Consider the following 17,538-nt stretch of genomic DNA (forward strand, 5'->3'; position numbering starts at 1 on the left):
CCTCTAAGAGTTTTATAGTGTCTGGTCTTACATTTAGGTCTTTAATCATTTTGAGTTTATTTTTGTGTATGGTATTAGGAAGTGTTCTAATTTCATTCTTTTACATGTAGCTGTCCAGTTTTCCCAGCACCACTTATTGAAGAGACTGTCTTATCTCCATTGTATATCCTTGCCTCCTTTGCCATAGGTTAGTTCACCATAGGTGCATGGGTTTATCTCTGGGCTTTCTATCCTGTTCCATTGACCTGTATTTCTGTTTTTGTGCCACTACCATATTGTCTTGATGACTGTAGCTTTGTAGTATATAGTCTGAAGTCACAGAGTCTGATTCCTCCAGCTCCGTTTTTTTCCCTCAAGACTGCTTTGGCTATTCGGGATCTTTTGTGTCTCCATACAAATTTTTAGATTATTTTTGTTCTAGTTCCGTAAAAAATGCCATTGGTAATTTGATAGGGATTGCATTGAATCTGTAGATTGCTTTGGGTACTATAGTCATTTTCACAATATTGATTCTTCCAATGCAAGAACATGGTATATCTCTCCATCTGTTGGTATCATCTTTAATTTCTTTCATCAGTGTCTTATAGTTTTCTGCATACAGGTCTTTTGTCTCCCTAGGTAGGTTTATTCCTAGATATTTTATCTTTTTGTTGCAGTGGTGAATGGGATTGTTTCCTTAATTTCTCTTTCTGATTTTTCGTTGTTAGTGTATAGGAATGCAGGAGATTTCTGTGCATTAATTTTGTATCCTGCAACTTTACTAAATTCATTGATTAGCTCTAGCAGTTTTCTGGTGGCATCTTTAGGATTATCTATGTAGAGTGTCATGTCATCTGGAAACAGTGACAGTTTTACTTCTTCTTTTCCAATTTGTATTCCTTTTATTTCTTTTTCTTCTCTGATTGCTGTGGCTAGGACTTCCAAAACTATGTTGAATAATAGTGGCGAGAGTGGACATCCTTGTCTTGTTTCTGATCTTAGAGGAAATGCTTTCAGTTTTTCACCATTGAGAATGATATTTGCTGTGGGTTTGTTGTATATGACCTTTATTATGTTGAGGTAGGTTCCCTCTGTGCCCACTTTCTGAAGAGTTTTTATCATAAATGGTGTTGAATTTTGTCAAAAGCTTTTTCTGCATCTATTGAGATGATCATATGGTTTTTTTTCTTCAATATGTTAATATGTTGTATCACATTGATTGAGTTGCGTATATTGAAGAATCCTTGCATCCCTGGGATAAATCCCACTTGATCATGGTGTATGATCCTTTTAATGTGTTGTTGCATTCTGTTTGCTAGTATTTTGTTGAGGATTTTTGCATCTATATTCATCAGTGATATTGGTCTGTAATTTTCTTTTTTTGTACTATCTTTGTCTGGTTTTGGTATCAGGGTGATGGTTGGCCTCGTAGAATGAGTTTGGGAGTGTTCCTTCCTCTGCAGTTCTTTGGAAAAGTTTGAGAAGGATAGGTCTTCTCTAAATATTTGATAGAATTCACCTGTGAAGTCATCTGGTCCTGGACTTTTGTTTGTTGGAAGATTTTTTTTTTAATTTATTTATTTATTTTTGGCTGTGTTGGGTCTTCGTTTCTGTGCGAGGGCTTTCTCTAGTTGTGGCAAGCGGGGGCCACTCTTCATCGCGGTGCGCGGGCCTCTCACTGTCGTGGCCTCTCTTGTTGCGGAGCATAGGCTCCAGACGCGCAGGCTCAGTAATCGTGGCTCACGGGCCCAGTTGCTCCATGGCATGTGGGATCTTCCCAGACCAGGGCTCGAACCTGTGTCCCCTGCATTGGCAGGCAGATTCTCAACCACTGCGCCACCAGGGAAGCCCTGTTGGAAGATTTTTAATCACAGTTTCAATTTCATTACTTGTGATTGGTCTGTTCATTTTTTCTATTTCTTCCTGGTTCAGTCTTGGAAGGTTACACATTTCTAAGAATTTGTCCGTTTCTTCCAGGTTGTCCACTTTATTGGCATAGAGTTGCTTGTAGTAGTCTCTTATGATGCTTTGTATTTCTGCGGTGTCCATTGTAACTTCTCCTTTTTCATTTCTAATGTTATTGATTTGAGTCATCTCCCTCTTTTTCTTGATGAGTCTGGCTAAATGTTTATCAATTTTGTTTATCTTCTCAAAGAACCAGCTTTTAGTTTTATTGATCCTTGCTATTGTTTTCTTTGTTTCTCTTTCATTTATTTCTGCTCTGATCTTTACGATTTCTTTCCCTCTACTAACTTTGGGTTTTGTTTGTTCTTCTTTCTCTAGTTCCTTTAGGTGTAAGGTTAGATTGTTTATTTGAGATTTTTCTTGTTTCTTGAGGTGGGCTTGTATTGCTATAAACTTCCCTCTTAGAACTGCTTTTGCTGCATCCCATAGGTTTTGGATCGTTGTATTTTCGTTGTCGTTTGTTTCTAGGTATTTTTTGATTTCCCCTTTGAGTTCTTCAGTGATCTCTTAGTTATTTAGTAACCTATTGTTTAGCCTCCACATGTTTGTGTTTTTTACGTTTTTTTCCCTGTAATTTATTTCTAATCTCATACCATTGTGGTCGGAAAAGATGCTTGATATGATTTCAATTTTCTTAAATTTACCGAGGCTTGATTTGTGACCCAAAATGTGATCTGTCCTGGAGAATGTTCCATGTGCGCTTGAGAAGAAAGTGTAATCTCCTGTTTTCAGATGTAATGTCTCATAAATATCAATTAAATCTATCTGGTCTATTGTGTCATTTAAAGCTTGTGTTTCCTTATTAATCTTGTGTCTGGATGATCTGGCCATTGGTTTAAGTGAGGTGTTAAAGTCCCCCACTGTTATTGTGTTACTGTTGATTTCCTCTTTTATAGCTGTTAGCATTTGCCTTATGTATTGAGTTGCTTCTATGTTGGGTGCATATATGTTTATAATTGTTATATCTTCTTCTTGGATTGATCCCTTGATTATTATGTAGTGTCTTTTCTTGTCTCTTGTAACATTCTTTATTGTAAAGTCTATTTTGTCTGATACGAATATTGCTACTCCAGCTTTCTTTTGATTTCCATTTGCATGGAATATGTTTTTCCATCCCTTCACTTTCAGTCTGTATGTGTCCCTAGGTCTGACGTGGGTCTCTTGTAGACAGCATATATATGGGTCTTGTTTTTGTATCCATTCTGCAAGCCTGTGTCTTTTGGTTGGAGCATTTAATCCATTCACATGTAAGGTAATTATCGATATGTTCCTATTACCATTTTCTTAATTATTTTGGGTTTGTTTTTGTAGGTCCTCTTCTTCTGTGTTTCCCACTTAGAGAAGTTCCTTTAGCATTTGTTGTAGAGCTGGTTTGGTTGTGCTGAATTCTTTTAGCTTTTGCTTCTCCGTCAATCTGAATGAGATCCTTGCTGGGTAGAGTAATCTTGGTTGTAGGTTCTTCCCTTTCATCACTTTAAATATATCGTGCCACTCCCTTCTGGCTTGTAGGGTTTCTGCTAAGGAATCAGCTGTTAACCTTATGGGGATTCCTTTGTATGTTATTTGTCGGTTTTCCCTTGTTGCTTTTAAGAATTTTTCTTTGTCTTTAATTTTTGTCAATTTGATTACTATGTGTCTCGGCATGTTTCTCCTTGGGTTTATCCTACCTGGGACTCTCTGCGCTTCCTGGACTTGGCTGGCTATTTCCTTTCCCATGTTAGGGAAGTTTTCAACTATAATCTCTTCAAATATTTTCTCGGTCCCTTCCCTCTCTCTTTTCCTTCTGGGACCCCTAGAATGCTAATGTTGGTGCGTTCAGTGTTGTCACAGAGGTCTCTTAGGCTGTCTTCATTTGTTTTCATTCTTTTTTCCTTTATTCTCTTCTGCGGTAGTGAATTCCACCCTTCTGTCTTCCAGATCACTTATCCATTCTTCTGCCTCAGTTGTTCTGCTATTGATTCTAGTGTATTTTTCATTTCAATTATTGTATTGTTCATCTCTGGTTGTTTGTTCTTTAATTCTTCTAGGTGTTCGTTCTTTAATTCTTCTAGGTCTTTGTTAAACAGGTCTTGCATCTACTCGATCTTTGCCTCCATTCTTTTTCCAAGGTCCTGGATCATCTTCACTGTCATTATTCTGAATTCTTTTTCTGGAAGGTTGCCTATCTCCACTTCATTTAGTTGTTTTTCTGGGGTTTTATCTTGTTCCTTCATCTGGTAAAAAGTCCTCTGCCTTTTCATTTTTGTCTATCTTTCTGTGAGTGTGGTTTACATTCCACAGGCTGCAGTTATTATCTGCCCTCTGGTGGATGAGGCTATCTAAGAGGCTTGTGCAGGCTTCCTGATGGGAGGGACTGGTGGTGGGTAGAGTTGGGTGTTGCTCTGGTGGGCAGAGCTCAGTAAAACTTTAATCCGCTTGTCTGCTGATGGGTAGAGCTGAGTTCCCTCCCTGTTGGTTGTTTGGCCTGAGGCAACCTAGCACTGGAACCTACAGACTCTTTGGTGGGGCTAATGGCCGACTCTTGGGAGGGCTAACGCCAAGGAGTACTTCCCAGAACTGCTGCCAGTGTCCTTGTCCCTGGGGTGAGCCACAGTCGCCCCCCTAGCCTCTGCAGGAGACCCTCTAACACTAGCATGTAGGTCTGGTTCAGTCTCCTATGGGGTCACTGCTCCTTTCCCCGGGTCCTGATGCACACACTACTTTGTGTGTGCCCTCCAAGAGTGGAGTCTCTGTTTCCCCCAGTCCTGTCGAAGTCCTGCAGTCAAATCCCGCCAGCCTTCAAAGTCTAATTCTGTGGGAATTCCTCCTCCTGTTTCCAGACCCCCAGGTTGGGAAGCATGACGTGGGGCTAAGAACCTTCAGTCCCGTGGGTGGGCTTCTGTGGTATAATTGTTCTCCATTTTGTGAGTCACCCACCCAGCGGTTATCGGATTTGATTTTATTGTGATTGGGCCACTCCTACCATCTCATTGTGGGGACGAGGGTTATCTTTTTTGGTGAGTTCCAGTGTCTTCCTATCAATGATTGTTCACCAGTTAGTTGTGATTCCGGTGCTCTTCCAAGAGGGATGAGCGTACGTCCTTCTACTCTGCCATCTTCTCAGGAAATTTTTAGAAGACATCCATTTTACAACATATGCTTGATATGTAGCTGTTTCTCACCTCCCCACTGCCACTCCAAGAGGAGAGGGCAGGCAGGCGGATTGGTGGCGCTGCACACTGGCAGCCCGTGGCCCTGCTGGCCCAGGCTCGGCCGGCCGCTCCACCCCACCGCCATTGCCTCCGCCACCACAGTGTGTGTCTGGTTCTTTTTTATAGTTGCTGTCTCTTTAATGAAATACTCATTTTGTTCATGCATAATTTTCCTGATTTCATTAGTTGTCTGTCTATCTTTGTTCTCTTTTAGTTCTTTTTTTTTTTTTTTTTTTTTTTTTGTCAACTACCTCTCCAATTGTTAGTGCCTGGCATGGTGGAAGGGAAGACTTTCACTAATCAGCTCAGCCTGAGGTTTCAGGACCTCTCAGACATACTTTGAGGATGTGTCTTCTCTGAGCTTGTGCAGGTGCTTTTAGTTGTCTCATATTCTCTGAGCAGCTTGTCCCTGTTTCTCCTCAGAGCTTGCAATCTGTTGCTCCTCCTGACATCTGCCTTTGTAACTGCAGCTCTAATGTGCTGTGGTGATTGCATATGTTTTCAGTGGGTTCCAAACAAGGCTGCCAGTCCTATCAGTGCTCTGAGTCAGGTGAGACAGAAACTAGTCCCTCAGGCAGTGCCCAGCCTAGCCATGACATTGGCTGCATGGTCCACTCTTGTTTCTGTCCAGAGGGAAGATCCCCAGTGTGGGAAATTTCCTCTGTGTTGAGCCCTGCTGGGTCAGATAGGGCAGGGACAGATGGGTACACAAAACTACATATTTTCCTTTCCCTTTTGCTGGAATCCCTTCTGGTTGTTGTTGTGTTGTTGTTGTTTCTGGGTGCTGTAACTTCTCAACTGGTCTCTAGAATTGTTGCAAAGGTATTCTGGTCTATATAGTGTTAACTCGGTGTCTGTGGAAAACTGAGGGCCTAAAGCTTCCTTGTACTCTATCTTGCTGATGTCATGCTCTCTTTTTTCTTTTTTTAAAGTGTTGGGGTTTTTTTTGAGAAAGATGTACTGGGAAAAATAAGAAGTTTATAATGCTCTTGGGAGGGATTGGTATTTGTTTTATTTTTTTTTCCCCCACAGGATCCTTAATTTCCCTCCTGATTTCTTTATTTCCTTCTTTTCCTTCACTGCAGTGTCTCCAGCAGGGTATTGCCTCTTCTCTATATATCTGATTCTTCCCCAGAAGCACTGCTTCTCTGAGGCTGTCAAGTCTCTTCCTTGTAGTTAAGTGCTTGAACTATCAAAGTTGTGACCTGTGTTCATTATTTTGGCATTTTGTTGTACTTTCTTTCTGGGGCTGATTTTGTTTGTTTCATCCAAGTCTTCCATGCCCCTTGATTTTTTTTTTTTTTTCCCCCAGAGTCTCTTGCGTCTCTTCTCCCTCTCTTTATTCACAGGCTTGCAGAATTTAACTTGTTTGTTTACTTAGAGGTAATTTGAAGATTGTAGTAGCCTGCTTCTTAGTAATGCTAAAGATCTGGGTCATATGTGATTCTATTTATTCTCTTTCCTGATTATATGGTTTTTCTACAAGGCTGTGTGGTGTCACCATTTTCTTCTGGACCTTGAAGTCAGCCTCATATTGCTTTTTAATATGGGTAAAAAGACAACCATTGTTTATATTACTGTGGCTCACCTCCATGAGCCACAGTAGACTATTAGGTTCCTGCTTCATCCAGGCTGTGCTGTTTTCTGCAGGTTCTTGAGCAGGCTAGAGTGGAAATCCCCCGGTTTACCTTCAGCATCGTGCAGTTCTCTTTTGAACCCTTTCCACCCAACCTCACTGAGGAGATGAGCAAAAGAGTAAGTGAATGGGTTCTGCTAGATGATTTATTTGACCTATTATAATCTCCCCCCATTAAGGACGGTAATACATACTTCATTAAGTTTACTGTATACTTCTCTAAATTTTTTCTATATGTATTAATATATTACCATTTTCATTTTTATAAAAATGGGAATCAGACTTATATACTGTTTTGCAACTTTGTTTTTTCCTTTAACAGTGTAACTTACACATCTGTTCATAACACTGTATAATCTTATTTCCCTTGTGTTGCATAGTTTTCCATTGTATGATATACCTGTTTTCAGCATTTGCACTTTATAAATTTTTGCTATTCCAAATAATGATGCAGTGAAATCCCTGTATACAAATCCTTGTACATTTGGCAAGTGTTTGTGTTAAGAAATTCCTTGAAAGGAATTATCCCATGTTTTGACTCATGATTTCTTTAGATTTGACTTAATTCTCTTTCCACATCCACCTCCTTACTATATTCTGTTGTTTTTCTTATAGATGAGGATCAAGTGGATGGAGATGTCAACTGTCTATGCTGGGCCATTTAGCAAAAATTGTAACCTTAGAGCTCTGAAGAGGCTGTTTAAGAGTTTTGGTCCAGTCCGGTCAGTGACTCTTATTCTTGAAACCCATCAGGTAATGAGACAAGAAAACTTTTTTTTTGACCTTCTAATCTAGTGTGGGAAATTCAGATGCCTTCTAGGGTCCTTCAAGGATTAGTGATTTGAGCTTGATTGTCACCAACTGGAATGTGAGACATGCTCTGTCTCTTGGGAACAGTGTTGACCCATAAGAATGTGTGCCCCATATTGCCAGATCTTCTGATTTTTTTGTTTTGAGAATCGAGAAATCAGCCAATTTTCATATTGTTGGCTCCAATTTTCTTAAATATTATGTAAGCCAGACAAAAAATATGTCTAGTGGTTTAATGTAGTTTATGGGCTTCATGCTTGTGACTTCAGCTTTAAATGATAAAATGCCCTTTCAAAAACAGCAGTAGCTTCCATGTGCCGGGAAGTCTGTAGGGCTTAAATCCAAAGTAGGCTCATAGCTGGGTTAAGATACTAGAGGAGCAGGGCTTTTTTTTGTTGTTGCTGTTAGCTCTCCAATCTCTTGGAGTAAGTTTTGTTTATTAGTTTGTTATTTACATAAAAACCCTATAAAGAGTTTAATTATTTTTACTTTTTAAGAAATAATACTTGTATATGGTTTTAAAAATTCATGCTTTTTAAAAGGATGTAATGAGTAAGCCTCTATCTTCATGGTCATAGCAGGAAGTCAGATAAAGACTAAAGTTACTATATGAAGCAATAACAACATTATAAGCACTATGAGACAGGAAGCCATGAAAAGAATTGAAAATAAAAACTTTTAACAGAATATCTGTAGAATGATATATAATAACTGGTAACAGTGAAGGCCTCCAGGGAGAGAGGAACTAGGTGACTGGGAACAAGGGTTAGGGGAAGACTTTTCACTGTAAATTTTTTTGTACCTTTAGAATTTCGATATAGGCAACTATTAATCTGGTGCATTAAACTATTATGTGTAATAGCTAATAATATAACTAATAACTATTAGGTTTAGTAACTATTAAAGTGAAGCAAAAATTAAAGTCTCCAAATCGATCTAACTGCAGAATCCTAGATGTTTAAAATGTGCTTTCCCCAAATCTTTTATTGTCTTTCCTACACCTAAAAACAGAAATAAAAAGATCATCCCTGGGAACATAGACTGAGGGATGGGAAAGGGTATTCAAGGGACTGTAACTCCTTCCTGTAAGTCGTCTTGTCTTTTTTTTTCTTTCTTTCTTTTTGTAAAGTATACATAAAATTTGCCTTTTAAACCATTTTTACATATAGTTCAGTGTTATTAAGTACATTCTCTCTAGAACTTTTTCATCATCCCATACTGAAACTCTGTACCCTTTAAACAGTAACTCTCCGGTCCCCTTTCTCCCAGGCCTGTTAACTACTATTGTATTTCCTGTCTTATAAATTTGACTACTCTATGTATATCATATAAGTGGAATCCTACAATATTTGTCCTTTTGTGTCTGGCTTATTTCACTTAGCATAATGTCTTCAGGGTTCACCCATGATGTAGTATGTATCAGAATTTCATTTCTTTTCAAGGCTGAATTATATTCCATTGTATGATTATACTACATTTTGTTTATCCATTCATCCATCGATGAACATTTGGATTGTTTCCACGTTTTAGCCATTCTGAATAATGCTACTGTGAAATGAACATGGATGTACAAGTATTTGTTTGAGTCCCTGTTTTCAGTTCTTTTGGGTGATGTACACAGATGTGGAATTTCTGGGTTAAATGATAATTCACTTTTTGAGGAACTGCCATACTGTTTTCTATAGCAGCTGCACCATTTTACATTCCCACCCGCAATGCCAAGGGTTCCAACTTCTCCATATTCCAGCTGACACTTGGGGGTTTTTTTTGTTTTTTGGGTTTTTTTTGGTCTTTTTTTGTTGTTTGTTTGTTTTTGTTTTTGGCTGCATCCCATGTAGGATCTTAGTTCCCCGACCAGGGAACGAACCTGTGCCCCCTGCATTGGAAGCTAGGGGGTCCTAACCACTGGACTGCCAGGAATTCCCCTGACACTTGGTTTTTTTGTTGTTTTTGGTTTGGGGGGCATTTTTTGTTTTGATAGTAGCCATCCTAATGGATGTGAAGTATTAATAGTATCTCGTGGTTTTGACTTGCAAGCTCCCTAATGATTAGTGATGTTGAGCATTTCTTTGTATGCTTATTGGCCATTGGTGTATCTTCTTTGGAGAAATGTCTATGCAAGTCCTTTGCCTATATTTTAATTGGGTTGATTTTTTTGTGTTGAGATTTAGGAGTTCTCTATATATTTTAGATATGAATCCTTCAGTAGATATGTGATTTGCAAATATTTTCTCCCATTCTTTCTGCTGCCTTTTGACATTGTTGGTGGTTGTTCTTTGATACACTTTTTAATTTTGATAAAGTTTAACTTCTCATATTTTTTTTGTTGCCTGTGCCTTTGGTGTCATGTTCAGGAAATCATTGCCAAATCCAATAAAATGAAGCTTTTCTATGGGAGCACTTTAATCTCCATGATGATGCTGTGGCTCAGACCATCACATAGATTTAGATACTCTGGTGTTAATCAAGTGCAATTTGAAGATGCAAATCCAGTGGAAGAACTTAACCTCCCCAAGCCTGTAGGAAAGCTGCTTGTCTAAAATTAAGCTAATAAGGCAAATGGGAATCTCTACCTGTGACTTGCAGCGGTAACTTTAGTGATTAATAATAAATGGTATGAACAGCAAGTTGGGTAGTAAAGAATTTGTTAGTGCTTTCCCCATACCACTCAGGGAGAGAAGGCTTCAATTTTAAGTGACAAGATTATTTTCTGAGAGAAACCAAGCCCTGAACCATGATGATTCCACTTAAAATTGATGGTCTGTGATCACTATCTAGCCCAGCACAGCAAGAACATCCATTCAGGTGGCTCTGACCACTGTAGTTTAGGTGGGCCCCGTTCCTAGCCCCATCTCTGGCAGTTTGAGCCTGGAAAGCAAAAGTAAGGAAATCTTGATTTTTCTGCAGCCACATCTCTGTATACAATACGAAATCCTGGAAGGTGCCCAGCTGGCCATAGAGTCTTTGGATGGCATCCTGGTAGAAGGTACCTGCATCAAGGTAGGGTTGCCAGAGAAAGCATAAAGTAGTATACTTCACTCAATCCTGTATTTTCAGTACTTGTATTTACTCAAGCCTGTATTTACAGCACCCTAAGACATAACAGCTTAGACAAGCACCCTCGAGAGGCTTAAGACACAAGATTTTCTGTTATGGAAAGCCTTTAGCCAAGGCCGGCATTCTTATAGTGGTGACCTAAGACATGATAGCTTTTCATTTTTGTCAAAATCAGCCTGGGCTACATCTTCCATGTACTCTTTATCACTACTTAGACCCCAAATGGTTTGTTCAGGGTGGTTTTTTTTGTGGTTGCCCTTTAGCTTTCAGGGGAATCAAATGGTATTTTGATGTTTCTTACGCAATTAAACAATTTCATTGGTGTAGAAGGCAGAGAACTGATTGCAGTTGGTGGGGGAGAGAAGGAAAGGGAAGAGAGTATTATTTACACAAAAATATTTACATTTTGTATTTATTTATCTATTACTTAAGTTTCTACTGTAGTCCTTTGGGGCAGTTATCATTAGCTTCCTTGTATAGATAAGGAAGCTGCAGAATTAAGCTACTTACTAGTACGTAACAGGCCTGGGGTTTGAAGTGGTGACTTTTCTACCATTAATGCCATCTTTCCTTGGTTAGGTGCAGAGGCCTGTGACAGAGCTCACCCTTGATTGTGACATCCTTGTGAATGAGCTGGAACAAGATTCTGAGAACCAAGGTACTATATACCTGTCTGGAGTGAGTGAAACCTTCAAGGAACACCTGTTGCAACAGTCCAGCCTCTTCCTGGGCCTGGAAGCTGTGATCTTGCCTAAAGATCTTAAAAATGGAAAGCAGAAAAAATACTGTTTCTTGAGTAAGTCTGTGCCATCGAATATAGCCTTGGGGAAGGAGATTAGAGATGGTGGTAACACGAGGTCAGAGAAAGGAAATGGTCAACAAGTAGTCCCTCCTGGGCTGGACCAGGTCAACATCTCCTCTGATTTTGTCCTTCTCCCCTGGCTGTGGATGGGTTCCAGCTAGGATGGTGATCAGGTTTTTTGTTTTTGTTTTGGTTTTGGTTTTGGTCCTTAATAACAGGAGGGGGTATTCCTGTTTTCAGGATTCAAAACTTTTGGCAGTGCCCAGAGGGCCCTTGGCATTCTCACAGGCAAGAACTGGAAGCTGAAAGGCAGGCATGCCCTAACGCCCAGGCACCTCCATTCATGGCTCAGGGGCTTACCTCCTGAATCAAGGCCCCCAGGGCTTCGTGTCATACCTCCCCCCTCGGGGCAGGAGACCTTGCAGGTGAGTGATTAAAAGTATCCTGGGGTTAGGGGGGAAAGGTAGCTAGCTACCTTGGTTTGCTGGCTCTGGTGGTTGGCCTTCTGATGTTTATGGAAATTAGGCAGGATGGTCGTGCTCAAGTGACACTTAAGCCTTCAATCTTTTTTTTCCTGCCCTGCCACTAGTCTTACTTCACTCTCCAGTGTCTTCCAGCCCTGGACACACCTTTCTTTCTCCAAGATCTCTCATACTTTTGCCCCCTCCAAACTTGCTAAAATCAGGTTTTCCAGGTGTCTCTCCAAGGGACTTTGAGGGGTCAATACAGGAAGTTGGAGAGCTGGACAAGTCTTTAGTGATCTAGGGTTTCCTGAAGTGTAGTACATACATACACAATATGATTTTTGGTGGTCACAGATGGACCTCTTTTTTTCACTTTTATTGTTATGAACTTGTTTTTCTAACATTCATTAAAGTATGCAACCACCACATTGAACGTGTGATTTCATGGATAGTATTACTTAGACGAAGCTATGGAAGAAATTGACTCACTTTAAAGAAAACCATTAGGGAATATGCAACAGAAGGGTGAAGATAGAAGGTGAATGGTTTAAGTTTGGGAAGCCCTGCCGTAGTATAATGTCCCACACTTAGCAGATGAGAAATAGACACCAGAGCTAGTGAGTGACTTTGCCCAGGTCACAGAGATACTTAATGTCAGAGGCCAGACTAGAGCTCTCCTTAGTGATTTGGTTTCCCTAACTCAGGACCCTAAACTGACTTGGAGGTCTGGGGATGCTGGAGTGGACAGGGAACCCTGCAGTATAGACTCTGGCTTCAGACTGAGGATTTGTACAGAGCCTTTCCTGGGAGCCTGAGGAGGAATGTTGCAGTCCCTCCAAAGGTCAGCGGTGGGTACTCTGACTGAGTGTCAACACCTGGCTTTGATTCTAGATGGTGAAGGTGGACCACCCAAAGATAGCAGCCTGGCGCTGGGGCAGGAAGATAGGAAAGCTCTACCACAGCCTGTGCCCAGGCACCCTCTGCCTCATCCTGCTGCCAGGAACTGAGGTAAGGACTGAAGGGTTGCCCCTTCATGATTCTGACCTCTGGACTCTCTGGACTTAAGCTTTTCTTGGAGAAAAGCCTTTTGTTGACGTCCAGGCACATAAACGAAAACTGAAATGAATCATCTCTTAACTCTCACAGTTCTAAGAGAGAGGTACTGTATCCCCATTTTACTCATATTTGCTCTTATAACTACACTTAGTGGTCCCTCAGGGAGACAGCTCATCCCAGTTTAAAGGCAGAGGTCTTAGGTCCTGCAGCCTCTCTGGAACAAGAGCCATTTGAGTAAAAATGGTCAGGAAGTTCTAGGGCAAGGCCCAGGCTTAGATGTGACTAGAACCTACCTTTCCCACATATCAGGAGTGTGTTCCTGCCTTCCCTGCCCTTGCCCCCTTTACCATTTCTGTTAACTTTTAAGAGATAGGGCCTGTTTTGCTGTTTCTAAGCCTGAGGAATACTGGAGCAGGACTCTGGGTCCAGTCCCAGCTGTATCACCTATCTCTGCTGACAAGTAGTGGCCAAGCCACTTTCCCACTGTGGATCTCAATTTCCCTTTGGTAAAATGAGGGATTTGGAGTAAATCAGTAATTTTCAAACGCTTGAAACTATAAAACCCTTTCTTTAAAAGAAAAATTGATGTTAAATCTTTACTAAGGCATAAAGATGAGCAATTCTGAAATGGATGAGTAGGTATATGAATGAATGTGTATGCTGGGAGAGGAGAGAAAGAGGGAAAGAGGGCTTTTTTTGAAAAAAGCACAGTTTGAAAATCACTGGATTGTATTATTTCTAAAGTCCCTTAAAATTCTGACATTCTAGGATTCTTTCACAGGCCCAAGGTCCCAGGTGGCAAAACATGAATGCCTCAGGCCTTGAAGCCTGGATCAGAAGTTAACTTCCTATCATAAAATTCTTCTGACATGTATTAGGGCCACTAGTGAAACAGGCTACCTGCTGGGCAGCTTGAGAGAATTACTGTCTCTGAGAAACAGAAATAAGTACTAGGTTTTACAGCAAAAAAAAAAAAAAAAATCTTAGACTGATACACTTCAAACAGGCTTATGGGTAGACTTAACAGCAAGAGGTTTAAAAGTGACCAAAAATTGCCAAAGAAAGAAAACAGAAAGCTCTTTGTTTAAGAGCTTGGACCCTGAGAGGCAAACTTGCCTGCATAAAACTTCTCAGAGCCAGTGTATGGAGGTAGGGGTCAAATAGGGGTTTTCCTGTACCAAGTGGAATACTTAGCTTGTAGTTCCCCATTGTGTAGGTAAACTAAGCCAAGAGAGGGCCAAAGCTTTCTTCTTCCAGAAGTAGCTGGGCTGTTCTCAGGGGATGAGGGCTTAGAGGAGGGAGCATTGGGTCAAGGAGCAAAAAAAGGCTTAGGTTCTGACTGAGGCAGAGGTCCTAAGGCATGTTTGACAAGTCAGGAGAAAACTCTGGAAATAGCAAATCATGTAGTAACAAAACCTGCTGTTACTCCTTTGTTTTAAAAGTTGCACTCTGATTTCCATAGCCATAATGATCAAACCCAGCAGCAGGAGCATGTCTTTCCCCAGACTATAAGCTTGCTGTGTGACTGACTTCTCTGGGCCTCATCTGTGCAGCTGTCTCCATGATGCCAGCAGATAACACTTGGGAAAGGGTAAAAGTGGCTCAGGAAGAAGGAGTAGCAAGGAGAGTAGAAGGTTTCCTCGTGCTGGGAGCCTGACTCAGCTCTTAATCCTTATACTTCTGGTGACTGCTAAAATTAATACTGAAAACATTAATAATTGCTATAATTCATCAAACCCTTAATGTGTCAAGTGCTGCTAAGTGCTTTTATATGCAGTTTTGGTTAAGGTTGTTGAATCTCCATTTAACAAGATGAGAAAAAGGCTCAGATTAAGCAACTTGCCTAAGGTCACCCAGCTAGTAAGTTGAAGAAACTGAGTCTTAGTTTGAGATCATTCACCCTTAGTTGAGATGTGCCTCACATCTGTTAAGTGGCAGAGCTATGATTTGATTCTAGGCATCTGGGACTAGTCAATATTCTTTCCATTGGACCATTTTCAGCAGGCAGCTTTCCATAAGCTGTCTACCTGCCTGCCCCCTGCCCCATGGCACATACGCATATCAAAAAAAAACCTTTTTCCTCTACCTTAGTTTATAACCATTCATTCAACCCTGTCGACAAAAGCTATCTTTACTCCTCATCTGTTGCAGCACTCATGGATCGCTCTCTGGCCTAGGACTGATGGGAATAAAAGATGAAGAGGAAAGCAACAGCCCAAACAAGTGTTTGTGAGTCTGCCCACCATTTTCCATGTGCCATTTCTTAATCCCTCGTGGGCAATAGCAGAGAATTTGGTCAGGCTGCAGGCACTCCAGAGGCTGCCAGACCTCTATAGTAGACAGTCTGTGGAAACATTGTACCAGCTTAAGGAGTCTAGTCATTTATATGAAATGTACAAATTTTCAATAAATGCCTAAAATTCAGACATTCCTCATCTTAAGACAAGGTGAGGGGAGGAAACCAGTTTGTACTTTTTGTGTCAGTGGGTTTATACACAGGTATTACAGCAGGTGCTTATTTCATGTAGCACTCCTATTAAATGGTATACCGTATATAGGTAAGGAAACCAGGAGGAGTGACTTCTCTGTGGAGAAAACCCAGGTATTAATTACGTAGTTTGTCAAAGTGGTAACATCTGTGAAGCAAATTTCTGTAAGGCAAACTGTTTTCTATTAATGGCTTTTATAACACTGAAGGAAAAAGATAGGCTGACTGCGAATCTGGCAGGTCCACCAGAGCAAAGTTGAAGACTGACTCTTGTAGCTTTTAACCAATCCAGGAAGCCCCCTTTCAATTCAATTTTCAGGAATGCTTCCTTCCTTTTGGAGTGAGACTGCAGTGTTACCCTTTACCAACAGGTGCCTCCATCACACCAGAGCTCCCCCTTAGAAGCTTTAATTTCAGTAAAAGCCTTTGCTTTTTTTTTTTTATCAACTCTCAAATTGTCAACATTCTGTGTTGGAAAGGACATGGGCACAGGCACACACAGTTCCAAAACAGAGGTATTAGCTGCCCTCCAGAAAAGATGAATTAATCTGGCATGTAGTATGTATCATTACAAAAAATCTTGTAAATTTCTCTCTACACTGGGACCCTGCAATTCCACTTCTAGAGTAATATCCTCAAAAACATGTATGGAGGAGATGTCATGGGGTTATTCAGTGGAATTCTAGGTAGCTATTTTTAAAAATTATGTGTGTGTGCACGCACATGTGTGTGTAAATAAAATCTCTAGTGAAAGAGATCTGCAAGAAGCAGCAGTAGACCTCTGGATCCAAACTGCTAGACTCTGAATTCCAGCTTTCCTACTTTTTAGTTAGGTGAGCTTGAATTACTGTAAATTATTTAACATCTCTGTGCTTGGTACATAATAATGGTATACATCTTATAGGATTGTTGTGAAGATGAGATTGTGCATTTATAGTATATTATAGGTTGTATAAAGCATGGAGAGTTACAGGATAATCTGTATAGTTTGAGTAGAAAAAAACTATACAAAGATGTGCACAGCCTTGGAACAAAACCTGGAAGGCTATATACCAAAATATGAACAGTATTTGTCTCTGGCTGGTGGGATTGACAGATTTGATTTTACCAAATGCTCTTCTGTATATAGGCCGGTTTTTTTTTTTTTTAAATCAGCATATATTGCTTTCATAGTTAGAAAAAAATAATTAAAATAACTCTCAAGGTTGGGCATTTGAGGCAGTGTTTAATCCTTTAAATGCAACTTCTATAAGATCTGGAAGTTGGGAACCAGGAGCCAGAACTGAAGCTCTTGATTTTGGATGAAGTTCCCCTGTAAAGAGCGAAGTTCCCCAGGTATACTGCTGACATCAGCTGCAAGGCCTTGAGAACATCTTGAAACAATGTTGGCTGGATTCTTTCCCCCTGCAGCTGAGCTCCAAAGCTGTGGGAGGTTAGCTGCTGTTTACCTCTTGAGACTCCAGTCCTGAGACACAAAATAAGTGTCTGTCTAGGTTGGCACTTCAGCTGTGCTCCTGGGCCAGTCACTTAACCTTGTTTGAGTCCATTTCTGCAGCTGTATAAAATGAGGATGTATCTACTTTTAAGGATTATTATGAATATTTAAAGATTCAGTTTGTGGAAAATGACCAAATAGTGGGATATGTATGAATTATTTGCCCTCTCTGAGCCTGTTTCCTCATTTTGTTTTTTATTTTTTTAATTTTGGCCATGCCACTCAGCTTGCCAGTTCCCCGACCAGGGCTTGAACCCCGGCTACAGCAGTGAAAGCATGGAATCCTAACCACTAGACCACCAGGGAGCTCCCTTCAGTTTCCTCATTTTAAAGATGGCAACATTAGTACCTACTTGACAAGGTTGTTGTGAGAATTAAATTTGGGAAAGCCTACATTTTATTGAGGATCATCTTCCAACTGCACATTCACAGAGCAGATGAAGGTTCCCTGTGCCAAGAGCACTCCCTTTGCTCCTAGGAACAGCCAAGGCCATTCCTTTTCCTGGGTGGGTGGGGGTGGAAGTTTCCCCACAGGCCCCCAACTCTAGAACTCTACAGAGATAGGCCTGGACCATAAGGTCTCTGAGGCCCCGGT

The 17,538-nt window shown here is 40.6% G+C and overlaps 1 protein-coding gene across 5 annotated transcripts in view; it reads left to right on the top strand.

Annotated features, from left to right (window-relative positions):
• Positions 1–17,538, top strand: part of REXO5 (RNA exonuclease 5) — a 73,439-nt gene that overhangs the window by 27,088 nt on the left and 28,813 nt on the right. For all 5 annotated transcript variants that reach the window (XM_082430986.1, XM_082430987.1, XM_082430988.1 and 2 more), the window contains 7 exons: positions 6,786–6,890; positions 7,387–7,524; positions 10,489–10,581; positions 11,218–11,434; positions 11,681–11,865; positions 12,796–12,912; positions 15,110–15,189. In XM_082430986.1, coding sequence (XP_082287112.1) covers positions 6,786–6,890; positions 7,387–7,524; positions 10,489–10,581; positions 11,218–11,434; positions 11,681–11,865; positions 12,796–12,912; positions 15,110–15,189 — 935 coding nt within the window. The remainder of the gene's footprint in view (positions 1–6,785; positions 6,891–7,386; positions 7,525–10,488; positions 10,582–11,217; positions 11,435–11,680; positions 11,866–12,795; positions 12,913–15,109; positions 15,190–17,538) is intronic.

The sequence above is a fragment of the Balaenoptera physalus genome (assembly GCF_965194825.1).
Source record: "Balaenoptera physalus genome assembly, chromosome: 16".
NCBI classification, from domain to species: domain Eukaryota; kingdom Metazoa; phylum Chordata; class Mammalia; order Artiodactyla; family Balaenopteridae; genus Balaenoptera; species Balaenoptera physalus.